The sequence below is a fragment of the Xenopus tropicalis genome, chromosome 9, assembly GCF_000004195.4.
Source record: "Xenopus tropicalis strain Nigerian chromosome 9, UCB_Xtro_10.0, whole genome shotgun sequence".
NCBI classification, from domain to species: Eukaryota; Metazoa; Chordata; class Amphibia; order Anura; family Pipidae; genus Xenopus; species Xenopus tropicalis.
The window spans coordinates 60,652,599-60,676,512 of record NC_030685.2 but is presented as its reverse complement, the minus strand read 5'-3'; the positions used below and the strand labels follow the sequence as shown (position 1 = coordinate 60,676,512).

The following is a 23,914-nucleotide window of genomic DNA, read 5'->3' as shown; positions in this document are numbered from 1 at the left end:
AGCGAGCTATGCAAGCAATGTGGGTAAGCTTTAATAGAGGCTGAATTGTTATTGTCTAATCACTTTAGAAAGAATATAACATTACAAATACCATTATAGCAAAATGCATACTGTAGCTATGGAGCTTTGGGAATAATAAGTATAAATAAACAGGAGTAATTATATTCTAATAAAACACCATGCCAAGACATGCCAGTATCCCTGTAAATGAAGTTTCATACCTCCGGGGCCATATATCCTGATGCTCCAACTATACCATGATAGGCCTTTGAGCCTAACTGGTTAGTACATGCTAGGCCAAAATCGGCGATCTTCACGTGGCCCTCTTCATTCAGCAAGATGTTTTCTGTATCAAGGTCTCTGTAAGGCATATATATTATTGTTATTATTCTGTTACCTTAACTATAATAAGTCAGAGAAAGTGATTGGTAATGATAGTCCATTCACTGAACAATATGGAAAACAGAAAATGAGATGTAAGAGCAGAAGTTAAGGTGAGGAAAAGATTGTGACTAATTATGAAGAAATAAAACACCAAAAAATAGGGGTATGATATTGAGAAGTCGCATAGTAAAAAGAGGTTACAGGAATAGACACAATAAAGAGAAATGAGGTTAAATGAACCAAGATACAATGTATCTACTCTTCTGTGCCATCATGTTATCATGATCTATTTAGATAGCATTAGTAAATAACACTTTGCCTTATCATAGAATGCCAATAATTTCTATTTAATTTCAGTCAAACAGTTGTAATCTCCCCGTGTACCACTGCCCTAACCCTGAACCTTGTGCCTTATCTGGGGGAGTAATGGCCCCACCAAAATCTACCCTTATTACAAATCCATTGCCAGGTTTTTATTCACAATGGGGTTTTCCCATCATTTTGTAGCTAAAATAAGCAGGATAAGACATCTAAAGAGGGATGGGAAATAGGCCCTAAAACAGAGATAAAAAAAGAGAGAAATTTGAGGAATGTTCTTACCGATGAACAATCCCATACTTTTGCAGGTACTGTAATCCAAGGAATATTTCCGCTGAATAAAACCTTTAAAAGGAAATAAAATAAATATTATAAGACACTTATCCTGTCTCTTTTGGTAAATTAGGGGGAACCTGGAGCTCCCACCATCTCCAAAGGTGATCTCAAGGAACTTGTTACTTACTGCACTTCCAGACTGGTGAAATATTGCTGACGCTCTATAAGCTGGTGCAGCGTTCCGCCTCTGGCATACTCCATCGCATATACTACGAGTGACTTGTTATAAAACAAAAGGTAAAGTATAGAATTAGCTCAGAACAGAGGAACAGAATTTATACAATTGCTTTTAATAATTACCACAGAAATATAACTGCAGGTTAGGCAAAACCAGTAACATAACTTGCATCTATGGGTCCCCTGCAATAGAAGCTTTCATCCCCCCCATATTTGCTCTTGCTGCCTGCACCCCGCCCTCTCTGCATGTGCTCTGTGCCAGCAAAACTGGCAGGAAAGATAATGTAAACTGTATGGTGTCCATATACTGAGTGAATATATTATGTGAAATAGTTTAATTAGCAATATAAGCATATTTAGAAAGAGGAAAATAAGCCCTCAGTAAACTCGCTGTCCTGTACCTCAGTTTGGAAGGTTGCATATGCCCGTATAAGAAACGGACATATCCTTCCTAACCGCAGTATCGCAGCTTCCATCCTGATGTCTTTGTGGTTCGTCTCCTCTTCCTTCTCTATAAGCTTTAAGGCAACATGTTGCTTCTTGATGGTATAAGAAGCCAACATCACCTACAAAAGAAGCAAGAAGGAAATCATTATTACTTGGTCCCTTGTAAGGACATGAGTGAATCTGATTACTGATGTCTTAAATGGGACAATTCTTAGAAATGGTCCCTGATAGCTCTGATATGACACTGTGAGAGTTAGCTCTGACTGCGCTGGCTCCTGATTACTCACCTTGCCAAAAGAGCCTTCTCCCAGCTTTTTTATCAGCTGATAATTATTGATATCGAGGGCCGGCGGTGTTGTGGCCTCCACTCGATATTTCTTCTGTGCTCTTCCTTCTAGGGGAATAAAAAAAAAAATTCAGTTCATTCCATAGATATACATTATGGGGTATATTTATCATGCTGATTAAAAAGTGGAGCAAAACATTACCAGAGATGTTGCTCATAGCAGCCAATCAGATGCTTTGCGTTGATTTTCTAACTGTTGAAATCTAATAGCTGATTGGTTGCCCTGGGCAACATCACCGGAAATGTTTTGCCCCACATTTTACACAGCATGATAAATATACCCCTATATGTTCTGAGAAATATACACTCATTCAGCTCTACTGATTTACTTTAATTACACAACATTTTTCAGTAGAGTCTTTCAGACCTAGGTGCCCTAGAAGAAATAATCTGCTATGGGCATGTCAAGCTTCTTTGTGGATGGTTTGAGGGATCTGCATGAACAGAGCATTTGGGATTTAAAAATTGTTGGCCATTGGTGACAGGGTTTTGGCAAAAATATCTGCACTGGGACCCACAGGTTTCTTGCTATTTGCCTGAATAGGACACTATGAGTCTGTCTCATTTGTAAAACTAGAATTCTATTGGTCTCTGAGTTTCTGAATGGCTGGGACACTGTTGGTTTTAACATTTGTACGGTTGGAGAAGTGGGGGTTTTGAATTTGTGCATTAATGATACTGCAATGTATATTACATTTGCACTAGGGTTGCCCCCTCCTGCCCAGGACACTTCCAACAGGAGTTAAAATGCACCAGTGCAGTTACCATTAGTAATTACCAATTAGTTTTGATAATGTTTATGCCCATCCTGTGCCAGAGTGATGGATAATTAGTAATAGGTTTGCTGTCCTTACCAGTTGAGGTCTTCTCTGGACTTCTGCTTCTTCTTCTCTTCTTATCCATGTTGATATTTATCAAATTGTCTTCTTAGTCTCTTCTTCTTTGAAAAAAATCTGTATTCCTGCAAAAAAAACTCGCTCTGACTCCAAAATCTCCGAATTAGTCACAAAATCACCAAGGAAAGGCTCCTGGATCTCCTGCTCCTAACTGGCAAAAAGTCAGTTAAATACTGGTCAGTGGTACGATCCAGAAAGCATCGTCCAACTGTCACAGTCACAATGGGGAACTAATAGTGATACATCTGGCTAGGATATTAATATAATGCAAACCTTTCCTGGTACTTCTAGAGCAGGATTAAATGCAGTATACAGTGGGCATTTTCCTGATGACATTAAGCAAATCGGGAAACTATTAATGGCACGGGTGCAAGAGCCTAGGAAGCCTGGTATGTTAGGGATACTCCTAGGGGAGCAAAATAGGGATATAAATATTTACATACAGAGATATAACAGTTGATCTTTTAAAAGAAAAAATGATATGCAACATATAGGCCTATATGGCTGAAAGAGTATAGACTACTGACTAAAACAGACCAGTAGCAGTTAAAGAAAAAGTCCCCACATATAGGATATAGCCCTTGATGGGTCAGTATGGACGCACTTTAGTCCCTGGCACAAAGTCCCTTCCTTTGGGTGCTTATGCCCAACAAGTAACACTACTTTTTCCAAAGTACCTTTCCCTTTAGGTGATGCAGCTGCTCCCATGTACCACAAATACAATCAGCAGATTAGCACCTCATTCCTCTTCTCTCGTCCAAACTCAGTAGGACCATGTCTATGCCTAATTACCTGGAAGTCTCTCCTTCCCCCTACAAGGTGCCTCCATACACTGGGAACCAAATCCAGACTCATCGTGGGTCCTTCTTCCTTCCCAGGCATCGTATAGGGCATCTTGCTGTGAATAGAGTAACAAAAAATCACAGCCATATTAAAAGTTCTAACCTTTATAAGGGTGGCACAAAACAAGCCTTTAAAATAATTATACAAAAAACAATTTATTTAAAAGGCATAAACCACATGAGTGACAAAGTTGCCATTTAAAAAAGGATTTGGGCTATGATGAGACCAAAATCAAACTTTTTGGAAACATTATAATGCAATATGTGTGCCCAAACCTTAAAAAAACCCTTCTGCTATTCAACACATTTTTAGATATTACACAAAATGTTGGCAAAAAAACATGCACATAGTTATATATAGATGCCCGAGGCCCAGTGCCTAGGGTGATAGTATGATGCAAGCTGCAAGGAAAAGTATCACATTTATACCCTAGTTTACAATCCCATAACTAGTGTTGTGTGTTTTGCCCAGTAAAGCAGATAAGCTGTGTGAGTGCTATAGCTCCCACTTCTTTTGCTGAGTGAATTAGCTGTGGGCATCTGTATACTAAGAGACAGGATGCCTGAGCCCCACCATCCCCGGTATCGGTACAGCACCCTGTGCCCTTGTGCCACATCTCAATCCAGACACACAGTGCTATGTATATGAGCTCAATACTGTGACTCTTGGCTGCCCCCCCCCCAGGTGGTGTCTGGGCACATTTACTTCCTGGGCAGGGGAGGAGGGATTTGGTGTTAGATTGGGCCTGGGGACATGTGCAGAGCAGTGTTGCTTTAAATGTTTGTGGCACTCTCGTTAGACACACTATGTAAAGGGCGCAACATTACTGAGTGACTTATGTTGCGCACGTAAGGAGAATGCTGCACACATTTATAGTATGTGGCACGGTCATTTAATGTATGCGGAACATGGTCTACCAGAACATGCACATCATTTTTCCTGGCAAACTAAAAGTCTTCCTTAGGAAATGTCCAGGGCCTTATTTATATATTGACACCCGAGAACCAGTGCTATATATTTGATTTTAAGATTTAAAAAAAAAAAATGGTCCCAGGTTCAACAGCAGATTTCCTTAGGAAATCTGGTTATGGGGCCGGGGGGGGGGGTAGGGTACCGGACTGTGCTGCAGAATCCCACTATGCATGGGTTGCACCGGACCTAAATACAACTCTGGAAATGTTTCTAATATCTCTTGTTACGGACATTTCCAGTGATGTATTTACGTCCAGTGCCAAAATATATAACCTAATATAGAGACACCCCTATCTGAACTTCTCTGTCCAATTATATGTATGTTGTATATGTATGTATGTATATATATATACTGTATGTATCTATCTATATCCACACACATTATTACATATTTCTGAATGCTGAAGTGGAAAGCACTTATATTGTCCACTGAATGAATTATACCTTTATTCAAACTGTATGCCAGAATTTATGAGATTCATACCACGGTTCAGTAAGAATAACACATCGCACTGGTGTAACATCCTGCCTGGATTTGAACCAAGAACCCCTTTGAACCCCCTTGCTTGCTATGCAGTTTCCTTGCCACTTACCTATTTGAGTGGACTACTGAACCCTTAGTTCCCTTCAATAATATCCTTAGTGTTCCAGGCAGGAATGATGGCTACAGGTGCCCTCTATTTACACATACCTGTTTTGAATCATTAATTATCTAGGCTATAAATCCCTACCTCTCAGTTTCTCTCACCCCCCGTTAGGCTGATGCCACACGTGTGCCTGCACCGGAATGAATGGAATATGCTCGGGTGCAGGCTCATGTAGCCGAAATACGCATTAAAACACTTCAGAATGCCAGTGTTGCCAAGTGTTGCTCTTGACACAGGGATATCAGACATGTCACTTTTTTTTTGTCAAAACAGACAACATGTAACAAAATTCTGCCAGATTCTGAAAAACACAAATTGTAACTGGGAAAGCAAAAATATCATGAAACTGTACCAGGCAAGAACATTCACTCACCCCTATTTGCCAACCCCACCAACAGCCCCTGGAGACATAGCAGAGGGCAACGCTGAAACCTGCACAGTACCTGGGGCAAACGCTAATGGGCTTATGTATCAGTTTTCCAGTTTGTGAATTTAAGATTGTTTTTTATCAACTGAATAGGGATGAGTGAATCTGTCCTGTTTCGATTTGCCAGAAAATTCGAGAAATGACAAGAAAATTCGCAAATTGGCGAAAAATCCAAGAAACGCATTTGTCTCACAACTTATTTGTCACCCACGTCTTATTTGTCTCACCCATGGCTTTGTTTTGCACTACAGCACCCATTTTTGACGTGACCGCAACTTTTCATGGAAGTTTCGCAAAAAATCCGCCATTGGCAAACTGCGAAAATTCGCTGCAAGTCCATGCCTGGGGAAAAAATGTGCTCATCACTAAATCTGAATAAACTCGCATATCGAATGTTTGCTTATTTAGTAATGTGGTAAACTCGTGTAATTATAGAAACTGGAATACCTCAAATTTTCCATTTTCTCAATAAATACTGGACATTTGAGGTTTTTAAACATGAAATCACAAAACAAAAAGTGTAGTACTGCGTTAGCCAGTGTGAAAATAATAAAAAAACACAAATACAAGAGTATTGTAGAAATGATACCTATATTTGCTAACCAGTTCTCATTTGTATCTTGCCTGACTAAGAGGCCTTAGAGCTCCTCAAGCTTGCAATGTATTTTTATTGTTAGCCAATATAGGTATCATTTCTACAATACTCTTTTATTTGTGTTTTTTTAAATTATTTTAAACATGAAATAAAATTAAACTCGAACATAGATAAATGTTCCCCTAAATGGGGATTATTTGCTTACAGGAAGCATTTGCAACTTTGGGGTGAGAACACAAGCGGCAATTGTGCCCCTCTTTCTAATTTGGAAATGTCGGCAGCTACTACCGTGGCTTAAATGGGTATCACAGGGAAGTTACATTACAGTCCTGCAAAGGTCTATTACCCACATTGCACCTGGTAGTTCTCCCTACCCAAACCCTTCAGAACAAGTGCTCTCCTATAGCTGATCTGCCCCTTGCTGAAAGTTCTGAGCACAGGAACTGGAGTAACAACACTAGCAGTCAAGATCACCAGGGAGTTTGTTAAAATGAGCCCACAGCCTTCCCAGCTTCCCCTGCATGGTCAGGTAGGACACAAGGACATTTCCGTCTGTATCCTGATGATTTTGTGGGTATTTCATGGGTCCCCGGCCCGGTGCAGCACTCTCATCAGATAAACAATACAGGTTTATGGGGGTTTCTGCTCCAGTTCTGAAAGGGAACAAGCTCTATCCCGAGTCACTAGTCTGGTAGGTGCTACGTGGGGATTACTAACCTTACCCCTTACACCCTACTCACCTGTATTCCTTCATTTCTTTTTAAAGGGTAACTAGCATCAAAATGAAATGTTAGGCTCATCATACTGAAATAAGAAACTTTAATATAATCAATTAAAGTTATTCTTCACTTTGCCCCTTTTAGCAATCTGACTCTCTTCTGCAGGAGTCAAGCGTGTGATTATGATTGGCAATTAGGTCTTTTGTGTGGGTGGGGGGGGGTGACCAGTCCCTAGCAGATATATTAGAGCTTACTCAAATACTTCGGCACAAGTCCTGTAGACAGGGCGCTGCTGCCATAAGGAGAGTTGAGAACCTTGCCTTAGGAGCCAGCACCAGGCAACTTACTAGGGACGGCAAAAATGTGCTCCTGGTAACTTAAAGAGAGCGCTAGCGGCATCAACTTGGCTACGGGTGGCTAGGATCCCTGAGTCGGCACTGCCTATAGACTAGAGAGACAGGATTTCTGGTGATTTTATTAGACCTACCTGTCAATCAAAATCAGACCAACAACTCCCAAATGGGATGCAAATATTATCCTTCTGCGTCAGTACAAGTTCTAAAATTATTTGTGCTTATCACAATTTGTTGTGTGCTGAGTTTAGAGGGGACAGTGGAGCACAGAATTACTTATCCAGTATGAGCTGCCCTGACTCACGCTCCTATAGGAGAGATATTTGCTATAGGCCTCATGCACTAGGTTCATTTCCCATTAAGGTGTCCGTCCTTCCATTTGGCCTCATGTCTCAGGCCCCTCCTGCTGCTACCTGACCCCCAACACACCTGGTTAGAAAGATGCAGAATGGGCCAATAGGACCAAATCCCTCCCACAGGGCACAGGTGAAACTACCGAGTCTTCCCACACAGAATGGACTGGTAACTATACATCCCCTGTGCATTTGATTCAAATATGGTTCCCACTGAGAAAGGGGTAAGAGAGGTTTGCCTACTGAATGTGTAGGTTGTTTACTGCCTTTAGCATTTCAGGATTTAACCCTCTAAGTGTTACAGGTAGCAGACTCGAGGAGTCCTTGATGAGGCCTTAGCATCATCAGCAAGGAGTTTCTATGTTCTTTTCATGTCTGTGTGGATTTGTTTCCAGAGAAATGTTTGTGAATGTGACCTTAGATTGTAAGCTCCACTGGGGAATGAAGTGAACGATTTATGTCTGTAACACCCATTAACTAAAAGTGACCCTACTGTGTGTGAATGTTATAGGGACCTTAGATTGTAAGCTCCACTGGAGGCAGGGACTGAAGGGAATGATGTATAATGTCTGCAGAGTGTTGCACATAATTTATGGACCTACAGTATATAACAGATAAGAAGAAGCCAGAAGATAAGTGTTTGGCTACTGACCCGTCTTCTAGTACCAGCTGGACTGAAATGCACAAAAGACATAACAAGGTAACATTTATATTTTATTTGAATTGCTTATAGAAATGTACCAATCAGCCACCTCATTTAAACTACAATCATTTTATTGTCTATGCACCGTGGCCTCAGAAAATCTTCCCCGTGAACAATGAGATGTCTCTGGTGAGCCGGGCAGTACAGTATTGATGATATAGGAACACTGGGTTCTTGTTACAGTTTCATGGAAAGAAGACACTGCAGCAGCCTCATACATGGGCAAAATCTACAATGGGAAAACAAAATTCTGGAAATACAACCATAAATGTGAAATGAAGAAACATCTATAAGTGAAACATGTCTGCACGCCTCACTCTGTATAGGGGAGACTTGGCCAGCTGTAGTGAGGGGTTTATGTTGGCCATTCATGTGCTGGTTTAGTCACAGTTTAGCCAATTTTCTTTGTCTTTGTTCCTGACCACTGGGGCATCTATGGGCAACCTGAAGGCAGTTTCTCAAACTTCCCTGGTCAAACTGTAATTGTGATAGGCCCCATACACTTGTCCTAATGGAGCAAGAGATTCCCAGCACTCTCGTCATCCTGGTCAGGTCCACTAGTTTGGGTTATACACCAACACACAACAGACTGACTTCCAGTAAACTGGCTGGATAAGAGCAGTCAGCCTATAGGGCAGTATTTTTAATGCTTAATTCATGTGGGTGATCAACCAAGGCACTGATTTTGTTTCTGAATGTCTAAATTTTAGAGCAAACAAGGGCTTTACCAACTGGCAAACTGGTTCAGTATTTGGCTGATTCTCAGCACTTGTTAAAAGATTTGAATTCAGCCAAATGCTAAGTGTTCAACCAAACGGAATATAACACATCTGGGCAACTGACCGGGCAATATTTGTTCAATCACAGTGCAATTTATGAATATGCAATTTAGGGTTCACCTTCGGTTTGGTATTCACATGAATCTTTTGTGGATGATCTGGATGAATCTAGAAAGGATGGATTCAGTGAAACTATAAAAATGTGTGAACCATAATGATGATAAAATGGTAAATTCTAACACATGATAATATATCTAGCAGCTGTAGTGCCCAATGTCAGGTACACACAGAGAATGTAGGTAAAGGCACTGAAAAAATGGCAGTTACCACAGATAGGGCTGTACAGTGTATTGTGCTTTCGGCAGGTTATAAGTGCATTCACATGTATTCAGTGCCATCTCAACTTGTTAACTGTTTGGACTTTCCATTCAGGTATAGGGAATGTACTACTTTTTGATAAGGAACCATTCTAAGGGGAGGTGGGTGTGTGTAAAAGAGGAGATTTTTAGGGAAATGCGAGAATAAAGGGAATGTTACTGTGTAAGTGTGAGTATACATTTACATATGCCCGGGACACAAGTTCTAGGGGATCATTTATCAACACTGGGCAAATATGTCCAACCAATCGAATTTTTGCATTAACTGTTCTATTTGCAGCTGGTTAAAAAAAAAAAAAAAAAACTATCACTGATTGGCTGCAATGGGTTACTGCCAAATGGCAAAATTGGCTAGTGTTAATAAATGAGCCCCTAAATCACACCCTTTAATGTTTATTCAGTAAGATATTGCATCAGGGACATATTTGTGCAAGGTTCAGGGCACAGCGCTGACAGAGGCAAGGAGGCCCCCGTGCCATAGGGCAGGCAGTAAGGACAGCTTCTTTGCAACCTGTGCCCACTTGTGATCACTAACTTTAACTTAACAGTCTGAATGGCATTCAAGATTCAGGACTGGAGAGGGCATGCCTACCTGCCACCCCCACATAAATACAGTACTGCCAAGTGCAGGCAGAGATAGATTCCAAGATAGAGGTCAGGTCTTTGCTTTCTAAAATGGAGCACAGAGACCAAGATGTCTAAGGTAATGTCTGAGGCAGGGTGTTAAAGTGCAAATAAAACATGGTGGTTTGAGCCAAATTTTTGTACTTTGCATCATGCCTTGCACTTAGTACCATGCCGTGTACTTTATAAATGGCCCTTAGTTTGGTTATGTGAGTATATGGAGAGTGTTTGTATACAAAATAACATGTGAGTGTTTAGTGCAAACATGCCTGAGAAAATGTGTTTATATACCATGTCCAAGAATATATCCATGGATGTGTGTGAGTGTGAAAGAGAGAAGTAGTGTAAGAGAAATGCACAACTATGCTCTGGCTCAGTAAGAAATCAATTGCAGGAGAATGGGGAAAGCAGAGGAAGAAATGGAGAGGGAAGGCACTTGTATATAGCGGCATGTCCCTGATTTGTATCTATACAGATCCTTTACTTTGTGGGGGTTCAAATAAACCCAGTGCGTAAATTCATCCTCAAGAGGTAGAGAAACTCATTAGTTGTTATCTCACAGAGACAACCCCCTGCGCCAGATCCTCTCACAGCTCCCATCTTCTCATCCCTGAGGTATAAGGAACACAAGTTTCCAAACAGAGACAGAGCCGGTGCTATCTGAATACGCCCACTCGGATTGAGAGAGAGGTCTCCGCTTTCCGGGCCTTCGACTTTGCCCTTCCATTGCTTCCAGCCGTATTATTCTGCAATCCTTCTGCGTGCAGACTGTAAGGGAGAGAGGGAAACATAAACAAGTCTTCTTAGGGTCGGCATTTTCCTAGGTAAATATTTATCACATTAAAAATAGAGCACTATTATTGGGTGGAAGTTTTCCTTTATTTGGCCAGTGCATCCCTTGGGATGGCACACGCAGCGGCGCGATTTCGGGAAATCGTCGAAGTTGCCTCGCAAGGCTTTTTCGACAATTTCCTGAAATCGCGCCGTCGCGTGTGCCATTCCACTGGCGACTTTCATTTTCGCCGGTGGGATGGCAGGTGATGGCAACTCGGGGAGATTAGTCGCCCGCGAACAGGGAGTTTTGTCGCGGGCGACTAATCTCCCCGTGTGCCAGAGCCCTTACAGATACAAGAAAAACACTCTCCAAGCAGGTCATCATCCCAAATCTTAGTGTAAGTGGCCTACACGCTGGACCCCCATGCTCTACTATGGGATCCAGGGAAGGCACCCTACAATTTGGGAGGCTCTGGTATAGTCATAATTAAAATTTATTAAGAATCCATATGGCTTTTATTTTGGATCCAAAAGCCTGTACATATGCAGTCCCCTGGCATTATTCTTACCGTCCTTATATCCTACATTCACCAGCTATAAAAGCCCTTTTGCTTCTGTATTAAGTGTATTAAGGGCACTTAATGTTCCCCAAACCCTCTCCTTTTTCTGGTCCTTGATCAATACATATGCCTGGGCTTCTTCCCATAAAGCTACAAGTTAAATCTGGGCCTGCCTGCGTTTATACAGCGTCACGTGGCATTAGCCTTAAAGGCCAGCGTCATCATATGACCTTCTTCCCTAGCTCCCACTGACACAAGAGAGGAATGAATGAAGTGCTTTTCAGCCCAGAAATGCTCTCTCCTACATCTAGGTTGGCCAGTAAATAGCTCTTGCCATTTGGAGACCAGATTTATTTAATGTATCCAATCAGATGTTAAAGGAGACATATCCTATAAAAATTATGAATGAATCTGTTCTATTTCCTGCTGGCTGAATTCTCTGGATGAGCTGGGGAGCTGGCGGCCCTCCGTACACTGCACTGTAGGATAGGAACAAATCAGCAGCTAGGCTGACCTGATAGGGAACTGACGCCTGTCTGTGCTTGTGTGACTGCAGGGCTGTGATTGGCTCTCCCCCTCCTACTGTGCTTCTGGCAGGGACTGTTAGGACACGCCCACTCTCCATTTCAATCTCGGACAGAGAAGTGAGAGGATCTATAGGGAGCTCTAATAAAGGGGCCATTTTTACAGATGGGATTAATTTTTAGCCCAAAGTGAAACCAGCACCATATATTATTCATAATTGCCTACAAAATTAGGGTTTTTCCCATTTATCCAATATGTCTCCTTTAAAATACATACATTTGTGGGTGAGGTGCACTAATGAGGAGGATTACCATACAGTAGTCCCCCTTGTTCAGACCTCCGATGTTGGAATTTAGAAGGATTTTTTTAATTGGGAACAAATATTTGGAATAATTTTCACAATTTATCAGCTCACCTTTTGTTTCCATTCGCTGGGCGCTGCTGCTGCTGCTGCTTTTCTTTTCCAATGCGGTCAATTTCAGAGCTGAAGTCTGTCCAGTCATCAAGCAAAAGATTCTGAACAAGAGACATGGGGGCTGCATGTTACAGACATTTTTTTTTATAATGACCCTGCCCCTTTATTCTCCTGAAGCGGTTATTTTATTGCAACAGAGTTGCCACACTTTAAAAGAAACAGAGGGCGACTTTGCATAGAAAAAAATGTTATGTCTACTGTATAGTAAGCAATTCTTTTATAAACTAAGTGGAATTTCTCTTTAACTTATCTTTTAATATGGTATATATACACATTTTTCTAAGCTACATTTCACTCAGTCTTTTCATTATATACTGTATAAAGTAGTTCAAAGGAGCCGCACTCACAGGTCTTATGCAAACACAGGATTTTTATTCAAAAGTGAAACCGACGTTTCGGCTGCTCCCACAGCCTTTCTCAGCAGTTTCACTTTTGAATAAGCATCCTCTGTTTGCATAAGACCTGTGAGTGCGGCTCCTTTGAACTACTAGATTCCTGCTTGATATGGTTGCTTGATATTCTTTAAAAATCTACTTTCCAGTCCGCATTAATAATGCCATAAGGTACTTAAGAAAGCAAAAACACAAATGGACTGTAAGATGCCAATGTTATTGCCTGTGTTCTTATTCCGCCCTCCCCTGATCCATTTATGCCATTGCTGCCATTCATGTCCCTATATAAACTGAAGAATAACAGTGATATTATACACAGAACCGCTGAAAATACTTGATGTTATCAATGTCTTACAGGCCTTTAAATGATACTAAATGTCACTAACCTTGACCCCAATGATGTCCCCATCCTTTAGGTGATAAGGAGCCCCCTGTAGACTTTCCAGCTTTTTCTTTTTCCTCTTTCTGGAGACATGTTGGGTCTGAAAGACATTTTGGGAAATCGAGGCGCCGCATATACCATCCCACTGGTGTTTAACATTCAAGCTGGTGGGATGGTATATCGGGGAGATTAGTCACCCGTGACAAATGTCCCCATCTGCCATGGCCCTAAAGTGGCCCAATTATTCACTTATACATGTTCAAGGGTCAAATTATTATTAGACAATGATCATGTAATCTAAAGAGGTCAGTGGAGTTATTGGGCAATCTGGGCACAATAAAAATGCCTCCAGTCAGACTGTCCGTTCTTAGATGGATAAATGCTTCCTTGCCCTTCTGCCTCTGACACATGCTAATAAAGGTGGGGAACCCCAGGCAATTGTCCTTATTACTCAACTGCTTACCTGGACAATAAGGACATAGCCAGTGTTAATTCTTTATTACACTCTGCTCACTACTAGTCGGCTTCTTAATCCACCAAATGCCCTGCCCCTCTGGTATCAGAGAACGGCAGTGAGACTGGGTCCCTTATCGCTTCCTGCTGTGACAATTCCCAAAGTGAGGGGGAAATATCTTCAGATTGGGAAGTGACAGGTGAGGATATAAACAAATCCTCCTCAGAGGCCTCAGACAGCCTCATTGCCGCAGTCCTAAATTGTCTCGACCTCAAAGACTGGGAATCAACATCAGATTCTTCTCAGGTCTTTTTTTCCCTTCCCGTGCCCAACTGGATAGCATTATCCAATCGAAATGGGACCACCCAGAGAAAAGGTTACAAGCCAATCGCCATTTTCAGCAGCTATATACTTTTCCACAAGACATTCTGGACAAATGGTCCGCTCCCCCCTCTGTTGATGCACCAGTGTCTCGACTGTCAGAGAAGACGGCCCTCCCTGTCCCAGATGCGTCCTTGTTCAAGGACTCAATGGACAAAAAACTCAAGGGCTTCCTTAGATCAATCTTTGCTTCTTCAGGTGAGTCTCTCCGCCTGATCTTGGCATGGGCCTGGGTCACCAGGGCCATTCAGTCTTGGTCCACTGCCCTAATAGATGGCATCAATTCTGGCATGCCCAAACAAGTGCTCCTATCCTTTGCCCTACAAATTTGAGAGGCTAATGATTACATCAGCGAGGCAGCACTTGATACCCTGCAAGTAACCAGTCGCACTTCTGCTCTTACCATAGTGGCCCGTCGCACCCTATGTCTAAAACTTTGGTCTGCAGACCTGTCTTCAAAAAATTCCCTTAGTACCCTTCCTTTCAAAGGGAAGCTGCTGTTTGGGCTCGAGCTTGATAAGATCATCAGCCAAGGCACCAGGGGGAAAAGCACCTTACTACCTCAACCGCAGTCCCATGCTTCTTATCGCAGAGGCCTCTCCTTTTGTCCCTCAAAACCATCCTCTACTTCGGCATGACTATCTCCCCAGCTCAGCCGTACAGTCACCAGTTGGCGGCCGACTAAGACCCTATTGGGGTTTTCTGGCAGGGTCATCCAAACCATGTTTGCATGCTTGAAAACCGGTTTTCTTACAAATGTATCATCGAGTCTGGCAGACCTACACAGACTGGTGCATAGCCACCATCCAAACCTTGGGACCACTACTCATCCGACCTTTGCGAATGCCTATTCACAAATATTACTCCAAGAATATATTTCTTACTATTTTCACAATACACAAAATATTGTTATTCTTTTGTATGCAACTGAATGTGTCTCATGTCTTACCCAACTGGATATTGGAAGCCACTCATATTTCTCTGGAAAGTGCTTTGCAATTTCCACCTTGTCTGTTGGCAGGGAGCAATGCATGGCAATTCTGTGCAGCAAGGCTGGGGCTGTGCAGCCTCTGGATATATCCCACACAATATCTACGGGAGGAAAATAGCGACGCTCCCCTGGGACAGACAGCTGCACCCGCAAGACAAGATCTTTAGCACTGCAACAAGTAAAGAAATGGAACATAGCAAGTTATTTCCCTACATGAACATGAAGTGTACAAAAAATAGAGGCGATGTGCACCTCTAAACAGAATACTCACCCCAAACATTCCTCCACCTGCAAAGGCTCAATGCATAGTGCTGGCTTGCTCCCCAGTTTGTACTCACTGAACAGAAAACAATTTTTAAAGTTAAAGAAAGACCTGTATTTTACAAAGTACTTGGCCACCAAGCTCACATTGCATTACCATTTGATTAATGAAATTTTGCACACTACCCTTCACCTGAAAGTCAAAAACTTCCAACCTGTGGCCTTGAGCTAGTGCTTTGCTCAGATATACATATCCCCCTATTAGACTTCAGTTATCATTATTCCCTGTGGCAGTTCTTATTCTGTACAAATTTCATCAAAGTTATTTCCATCTGTGTAAATCTATTCTCTGCACCTGAGTAACACTGGAGGCGAGCGCAGGATTTTCCCCAGATGCTTGTTTTCCAGGGTCCAGACTCTGAGGAACTCAGGAGAAGGGATCCCTAGGGCTTCAAAAACTGGCAAAGTCAGGATCTGCAGGAACAACAAGGAATCAAGCTGTTTAGACATAATCCACAGGTTCTTTAGCAAAGAGGCATCGTTTCAAAGATCTAGAAAATTTCACATGATCTACAGTTGTATTATACAACCATTAATGATGCATGTAGTGATATTGCTTTGACAAGGTTTACTTTAGCCTAACACAGATGTTCCCAAACTGTGGGGCTGCCCCACTAGAAATGTTTAATGCATTAGAGAGAGAAGTCCAGCCTGAATGGCAATAAGGGTGATATTTTGGGCTCATTCTGACTGGCTGTACTATTTTATCTTGGCGGGTATACCGAGTTTCTTCCCAGTGCCCCACGAGCCCATTCTGACCCTGAACAGTTTAATGGGCCGCTGGCATCCCAGTACGACACTGTAAATAAGGCCCTGTCAAATGTTGGACCAAAAAGAGGCAAGGGGAGGGGGAACCAAAATGCCTGATAACCTCACTTAATAATTCTACATAACACATATTCTCTAAAACAAACCTGCATTTTCACATCCTGTAATGATAAGTCTCCTGATATTTCTATCTCACCAACAGAGCAGAAATTAGAGGTTCCACCTTCTTGCATGTTATTATCTGAGAGGCAGAAGGGGAAAAAAGAGGTTACATTAGATGGAGGTGTATGTGTGAGAGGGAGGAGAAAAAAAATATTAAGAATGTTGATTTGCCTTCCTAAATAATCCACACCTTTTGTTTCAAAGAGGACTAGTAATTGCAGGACCTTTCCACAGAAAATGTGGGTGTTTTCTCATCTGCTGCACATGTGACTTAAGCCTAAGTAACGCTTCACAAAGGTCAGGGAGTTATTTTATGTCAATCTAAGAATCAATACCAAATAATTATAGTTATGATCTTTATATTAATAATAAAAAATAATATCACATCATGGGGCGAATACTTAGGGCACAAATGCTGTCTAATATAGTACTAAACATTATTACTTACCTCTTCTTATCTTGTTTGTTTGGAAACTACTCCACATTTTAAATGACAGTGTAAATTTGCAGAGCTTCATTCACAAAAACACAAAATATTAATGTTATATCTACCTTATAATTCAGTTAATAAGGTAAAACTGAATATTTGCTAGGTGAAAAACCTGGAACGTATCTAGAAAATGCTACAGAATAAAGCCAGCGATTCTTATTTGGTTTGAAGAAACACAGGAAATTAAGCACTTTTATCTGTACTGAAAGCCAAAGAGCAGGACTTGTATCCTGAATTTGGGTAAAGGAAGAGATGGGAGTCACCTTCTGTAGTGGAGGTCTGTAGAGCACCTGGTTCACAGGTCACATGATTCATAGCATCTTGCTGTGTATGGGGGCAGTACAGCCATATAGAAAGCTTCAGGAAACCCTGCAAGAAACACATGCTTGGCATCACTATAAACATCCCCCTTGTACCTATGGACGGGATCTAAGTTAGTACAAAGAGAGAAGTTTCCCAGGCTAAGAAAACAAAACACTAGAAATATAACAACTTATTTACATGAGAAACCTGGGCTTGTACTTGAATGAACATATGAAATATATTAATACATATTAATGCTCTAAGTGCTGTTTTTAGGAAGGGTTTTGTCCTCCATAGGTGGGAAAAAGCCATCAGACTTTGTCATCCGCAGCCTGAGGACAATAGGGTATTGTAACCCAAAGGGTCTGGAAGGACGTGACAATTTGAAATTCGTTGCTCAAGGACACAAAAAGAAAATGATATAGTATGGTTCTTGGCAGGTGAACATTTATTATGTGGGTAGGACACAATGATTCATGATTAGGAACCCAAAGTGCCCTCATGATAAATAACAGCAGAGGCTAAATTGCATTACATGGGCAGGCATGGAGTAATAAGTGAGCTGTTCAGGACATACCCCTCAGGGCCTTACTACTCACCTTGGGTGGAAGTTTCCCTTCAGTGATCACCAATGTGTCTCCAGCGCAGATATTCAGCTCTTTCAGTGTGGACTCCTAAAGACACAGTCTCAATTATTATGTATTCTTATAATACCATATTATTTTCAACCAATATTTGTATAAATAACCCTTTAAAAAACTACTACAGTATATTTCTCATGTTTGAATTAAAAAGAATGCATTAACCATTATTTTATTTTAGAAAGTGTGAATAAATGGTGCCTTAATCAGGATGCCTGCCCTGCACCAACTCTTGAAGCTATTGGTTGCCTAAAACTTGCAGGACTTCTGCAGGGAATTGCAGTAAAGCAACAGTTGGCAGGCTGTGGGGGGGGGGGGACACTCTTTATAGAAAAGTAAAAAGCCTAACGAGAAGCATGTAGGAAGATTATATGGTCAAGATACAATTAATAATGGAAAAGAAAACAAAGGGCAAGTGGTGAGGGGTTAAATGAGAATGAACAGTAAACAAAAGCAGTCCCATAGTGTACCAGCATAATTGTACCAGGCCCGGTTAAATCCCGGTCTGGCCGGAGTTGTCTTTAAGAAGAAAGGGGCTGTACTGGTTTATTACCTCATCGCTCAGAGCCTCTCCTGCTTCATAACACCAGTCCATCTTTCTCAGGTGCCATCCTGCCTTACCTACAAAAGACAGATAACAGTTATTCAAGCAAAAAACTAATTACAGCAGACAATATACTGAACACAGAAATTTCCCAGCTTTTCTCTAGGTTCTGACATGTAGTGAGTTTGTCAGCAATCAGGATGGTCACTGGTATTCCAAAACAGACCTTTTTATAGAAATGTTTAATCTTGTATGCACTTAGTCCTGGGCAGTTTCACCTTACTAAATATGGGCAGTTTTGTGACTACAGATTTTGCAGTTCATGGAAGTTGCTCCCTTTGATTTTCTTATATCAATTTAGCTAAAGGAAAGTTACCAGGGTTAAGTAAATTCTAAAGTGAAGAAAAAGCGCTTGTTCACGAGGAGTAGAAGTAAAATCACAAAACTTTTATTAAGTTAATACATGATAAAAAATATCATAGAGAATAACCTAGTTATTTTGAAAACGGACCCGACACTTAGATCTATACTTAATAATGGACTAAAATATATAGCCAGGAGAACAGAAACAATAGGGAATAAAATATCCCCTAGTATGGTTCAAACCAATCAATCAGAAAGAACCTGGTTAACTACTAAAGGAAGTTTTAAATGTGGCCAAAAAAGATGTATTACTTGCAATTTTATGTCCAAAACTAATACTTTTTCATCTACTGTCACTAAAAAGGTGTATTCAATCAGGCATTATATAAATTGTAATACGAAATTTGTGATTTACCTTCTCACATGTGAGAAATGTGGAAAGCAATATGTTGGACAGACCAGCAGAAAGTTGTGTGCAATCTCTCCGTTGTGGGCATTGACAAGGTTACTCCTAATCTTAGAGGAGGTGACACTGTCAATGCTATTATAAAGAAAGAAACTAAATGGATCTTTTATCTTAATACTAAACAACCAAATGGTCTCAATTTTGATTACGATGTATCATGCTATGTCTGATTTTTTCTCCTTGTGATGCCTGATAGATTTATACACCTTTGCCATGTGAATCCTAAATTATTAGCTATACTTTTTCTGTACATATTTTTAACTAATTATTTGATCTACTTAAATATATAAAATTGCTAGTATTACTATTTAACTATTACTATTTAACTAGTCTAACTATTTATAAATTTGTACTATTTAATTTATTTAACTTGTCTAACTATTTATATGTGTAACCTATGCATTGCTTATATATTAACTCTGACACATGAATACTTGTTTTAAATTGGCTTTTCCTATGTGCCTAACACTCAATTGGCCACCCTAACTGTTGATTGGTTAATTAGAGTTACATCAGCTAATTACTCTTGAAAGACTATTGGCTCTTTATGTCTTAAATACCTTGTGTAAGTCCATTCTCATTTAGCCTATGATTAAGTACCGTGAGGTACGAAACGTGTTAGGCTCTCTGTATCATGTGTTAACTTAATAAAAGTTTTGTGATTTTACTTCTACTCCTCGTGAACAAGTGCTTTTTCTTCACTTTACAATACCGGAGTGCCTGCCTTTCTCTATGTTTGTGATTTATCCAAGATGGCTCCCTCTAGCTGAAGGTCTGGGGCAAGAGCACCCGGGCCCATCTATACTACGGGTGAGACTTCTGTGATGCTTATGAGCATGTGTTTCTTTTTAGTGATATCGATTTAAGTAAATTCTACCTTCTGCTCTCCCACTACTCTCAAGAAGTATAGTAGAACATCAACCGTCTAAATTGTACCTGACCACCAGGAAAAGCACATCAGTTTAGGAAAAACTACCACAATGGCAAACACCAACACTAGTATGCATATATATGTACAGGAAAAAATTATGAAGATATTCCATAAGATGGCCATATGCCTGTAAATCTATTTAATTATAAAGATATAAATAAACTGTTTAAATAAACTGAACTTCATCTATATGGCTACCAAAATATGGGCTAAATGGGCTCATACATTAGTTCACCTCCCAAGTATTGGTATGAGGGCCCTGTGCAGACCCTATGGACACGCACTGCATGCAAGAGCCAATCTGTTCCTTGATAAGATTTTACAGCCTTACAATTTATATATGACCAAGCCCTCTTTAAAATTTCATCCAGAAATACTGGTCCATGTATGAATAGCCTTTGCGAAAAGTGTCTGCCTAAACACATGCAGAGTTTAGAACCGGGGTTGCACTGGGCATGGTGCACTGTGGTACAAAGTGCCCCCTGCGGCTGCTCTAGTCTGGCTCTATCTTCTCTCAGTGTCTATTGAGAGTGAAGGATTAGTAGCACTGCAAACTCTAGGCAACTAAATGGTGCACGATTCCAATAAACTGCCAGAAGGCAGCTGAACTTAAGCGGAGCCGCCACTGTTTGTGGCACTCGATGCTGTTGTTTAGCTCTGTATGTGAAAGTACCTGTTACATGGAATGCAAGGCTGTCACTTACAGTATCTGCTACTAGCTATTTCTCCACGGCAGGCAGAATTTTCAAATTAGCATACTGGTTTAGCTCACCTGGCAAACCTGCTTTATTCAGCATCCTTTCCAGGCTCTGATAAAAAGAGAGGAGGGAGGGAGACTGAGTAAGAAAGAGTTAAAGTTAACCAGAGCAAAGAAGCATGGAGATTCATGACAGCAATAGGGTTATGATACACAAGAAGATTAGTAAACCACAATAAATCTGCTCTACTACTAATCTCCTACTAATCTCTCCTAAAAATGCTTTCCCACCAACAATAATGTAAATCACTGGTTGCTGCGGTTTTCCACGAGGCAATTCCGGGCTACTTTGGAAAACTAAATGTGATGCTGACAGGAAAGCATTTTTAGGATGGTACCATGTGTGCCATAACCCATACACTGATAATGAGAGGTTGCTAAATGAGTGGATTCATTTCCAATATGTCCACACTGAGCTAGGTGATATCAGGCAGATAACAATGGTACAATGATGGGAATTCAGGCCCCTGGGGTGAGCACTGCACAAGCTGAAATGGTCCTCACCCCAATAGGATTTTTAAACCAGTCTGATCAATATCTGGCCAATTTTTAGGAAGATATCGGTTGATGATGTCCATCAGTGTGCCCCATACATGGGCCAATAAGATGTTAACTTGGGCCGGAAGTACAAAGTTGGCAGCTTTTTTTCAGTTTGTGCATGGCCACCTTAAGTTAAAAAAAAAAACCAAAATCTAAGAAGCAAACGAGGGACACTTTTCTTAGCCTACAGAAAGAGATAAAGTGTCTCTTCTCCCAAATAACTGATGATAGCTTGACACAAGTACAGAAAAAAGTCGGGGACATGGAAAGTTAAAACAGAAGAAATAAGCAGAAAAGAATAAAATGTGGATCATACCACGCAAGAGAATATACCTGTCTCACAGTGAGAGTTTCTTCTAAAATAATCTCCTGCTCGCTGCCCTCCTGCAGGTCAGTCCCGGAAATGAAATACAAGAAGATCTGCAAAGCAAGGAAAAATGAAGTTCTTACAGTTTCAGAGGAGACTATGCATTTGCCACGGAGCTCCTATAATCAAAGCTTTACAAGGTAAAAAAAAAAAAAAAAAAAATGTTTTATATTATGTTTATATTTAATGTGTGGCCCTACAGCTGCCAGAATTCATATAAATAATAGTTTAAGTATTGTCAGGTCCCCCAAAGCTTCCTGCACTTCCTGGACCCCTCTTAACCTACTGTGACTCTGTCTTCCAGGGTCAGCTCAGCTGGTAAGGCAGCAGTACTGCAACATTGGACTGTGATTCTTGAAAACCCCCTGAGGCTGTAAATATCGTACAGTAAGCAGTACAGAGATACTATAGCATGCAGCCTATTTTCATGCAAAACCTCAACTAACCTGCATACCCACCTTTAGTATCCTTTTGGGGGCTGCTGCAAGGCGTTGTGGTCTCATAGCAATAACTATATCACCTATTCAAAAAGGTTCCCGCATTGGGTATTTGAGGACTACTTAGGAAGTAGCCAGCAGCAATGTGCGCCCCATGTGCTACTTAAATTACCATGCGAGCTAAAGCATGGCCATATTATTCATGAGCAGCACATTAACCTGCCACAGGATGGATAGTGGTTACATGGCTAAGCATTGCCCGGGTCAAGTTTAGTAACCAAGGAGCAGAAGATTAAGGGGTGTAGCACTGCTATTGCTTTGCATGTTGTACAACCTGAATAAATAATCCTATGTTTCCACATAATATTACAATATCACAATAAACAATTTAGTGAACATAAAAGATATCAACTGCATAGGTCTAGACTGAACAGCTACAATAATGGTATTTATTTGCAGTATATACAAGCAATAATCCTAAATACACCCTCATATGTCCAAATAAGGTTCATGATATCCACTGTAATTATCATGTGGCATCCCCAGCACCAATACACCAACCAATAAAACATAAAGCTTGGTGTATTCTACTTTTCTTAAATATGTTCTGTTACATGTTTAGTGATTTCTCTATTATACACAAAACTGACATTGCAACAATGTACAGGTATGGGACCCGTTATCCAGAATGCTTGGGACCTGTGGTTTTCCGGAAAGGGGTAATTTCCGTAATTTGGATCTCCATACCTTAAGTCCACTGAAAAATGATTTAAACATCATTAAACCCAATAGGATTGTTTTGCCCTCAATACGGATTAATTATATCTTAGTTGGGATCAAGTACAAAGTTCTGTTTTATTATTACAGAGAAAAAGGAAATCATTTTAAAAAATCAAAATTATTTGTTTATAATGGAGTCTATGGGAGATGGACTTTCCAAACTTTCTGGATAACGGGTTTCCGGATAATGGAGCCCATACCTGTACACTAAAGCTGACAATACAAAAACAAATTATGCCAGCCATTTTAGCTACTCCTGACAGAGGTGCCAGATTAATGGCCAGTGTATGGGGTCAAAACGATAACCTCTCTGACTGGAGAGGTATATTAGAAAAGTTTAAAATCCTATCAGACAAGGACAGCATCAGGATGTGGCCCTCTCCTGATGAGTCTGCATAGACTTCATTGTTTATCCGAGGGTTAAAGAATTTGATGAGCTGGACTTTGCTCACCACCATATAAGCAGGTCTGTGCACAAGCTGCTACTTTTAGTATGAAAAAAACCTCTGGGTCAGGACAGGCAAGTTTTAAGGCTTTACAAGGCTGCAGACACCCTAATAGCTCCTAAAACAACAATCTGGGATTTTTAACACTCACCTGGGAGGGGCTGGGGGCTTTCCCTTTGCAGAGCCCTAAGGTACATCCATTTTTCAGTTCTGCCTCCTGCACAGTTAGGCTTTCTGGCACTAAAATAGAGAAATGGATGAAGGAAGTGAGAGGGTCTGGCCTTGTACCTCGCCCTGCTATCCCAAGCTTTATTGTCTAAACTACAGAAAATGCATATGAACCCAAACTAATAAGAAGTTTGCCACAG

General features: G+C 40.8%; 2 protein-coding genes across 4 annotated transcripts in view; both read right to left on the bottom strand.

Moving 5' to 3' along the window:
* Nucleotides 1-215: 215 nt before the first annotated feature.
* Nucleotides 216-2,911, bottom strand: LOC116407819 (protein kinase C theta type-like). Its single transcript, XM_031893859.1, has 6 exons — nt 2,863-2,911; nt 1,950-2,056; nt 1,617-1,781; nt 1,166-1,257; nt 985-1,047; nt 216-360 (listed from the first exon to the last, which is right to left on the bottom strand). Exons 1-6 carry the CDS (start codon nt 2,909-2,911, stop codon nt 216-218), a joined length of 621 nt encoding a protein of 206 aa, XP_031749719.1.
* Nucleotides 2,912-8,509: 5,598 nt separating this feature from the next.
* Nucleotides 8,510-23,914, bottom strand: part of usp40 (ubiquitin specific peptidase 40) — a 52,831-nt gene continuing 37,426 nt past the window's right edge. For all 3 annotated transcript variants that reach the window (XM_002932005.5, XM_012971226.3, XM_012971227.3), the window contains exons 20-32: nt 23,698-23,786; nt 21,850-21,936; nt 20,992-21,028; nt 18,469-18,536; nt 17,874-17,948; nt 17,235-17,340; nt 16,466-16,560; nt 15,847-15,965; nt 15,502-15,567; nt 15,189-15,399; nt 13,409-13,504; nt 12,571-12,671; nt 8,510-11,064 (exon numbers count right to left, since the gene is read on the bottom strand). In XM_002932005.5, the coding sequence (XP_002932051.3) occupies nt 10,953-11,064; nt 12,571-12,671; nt 13,409-13,504; nt 15,189-15,399; nt 15,502-15,567; nt 15,847-15,965; nt 16,466-16,560; nt 17,235-17,340; nt 17,874-17,948; nt 18,469-18,536; nt 20,992-21,028; nt 21,850-21,936; nt 23,698-23,786 (1,262 nt within the window). In that variant the 3' untranslated portion in view covers nt 8,510-10,952. The remainder of the gene's footprint in view (nt 11,065-12,570; nt 12,672-13,408; nt 13,505-15,188; nt 15,400-15,501; nt 15,568-15,846; nt 15,966-16,465; nt 16,561-17,234; nt 17,341-17,873; nt 17,949-18,468; nt 18,537-20,991; nt 21,029-21,849; nt 21,937-23,697; nt 23,787-23,914) is intronic.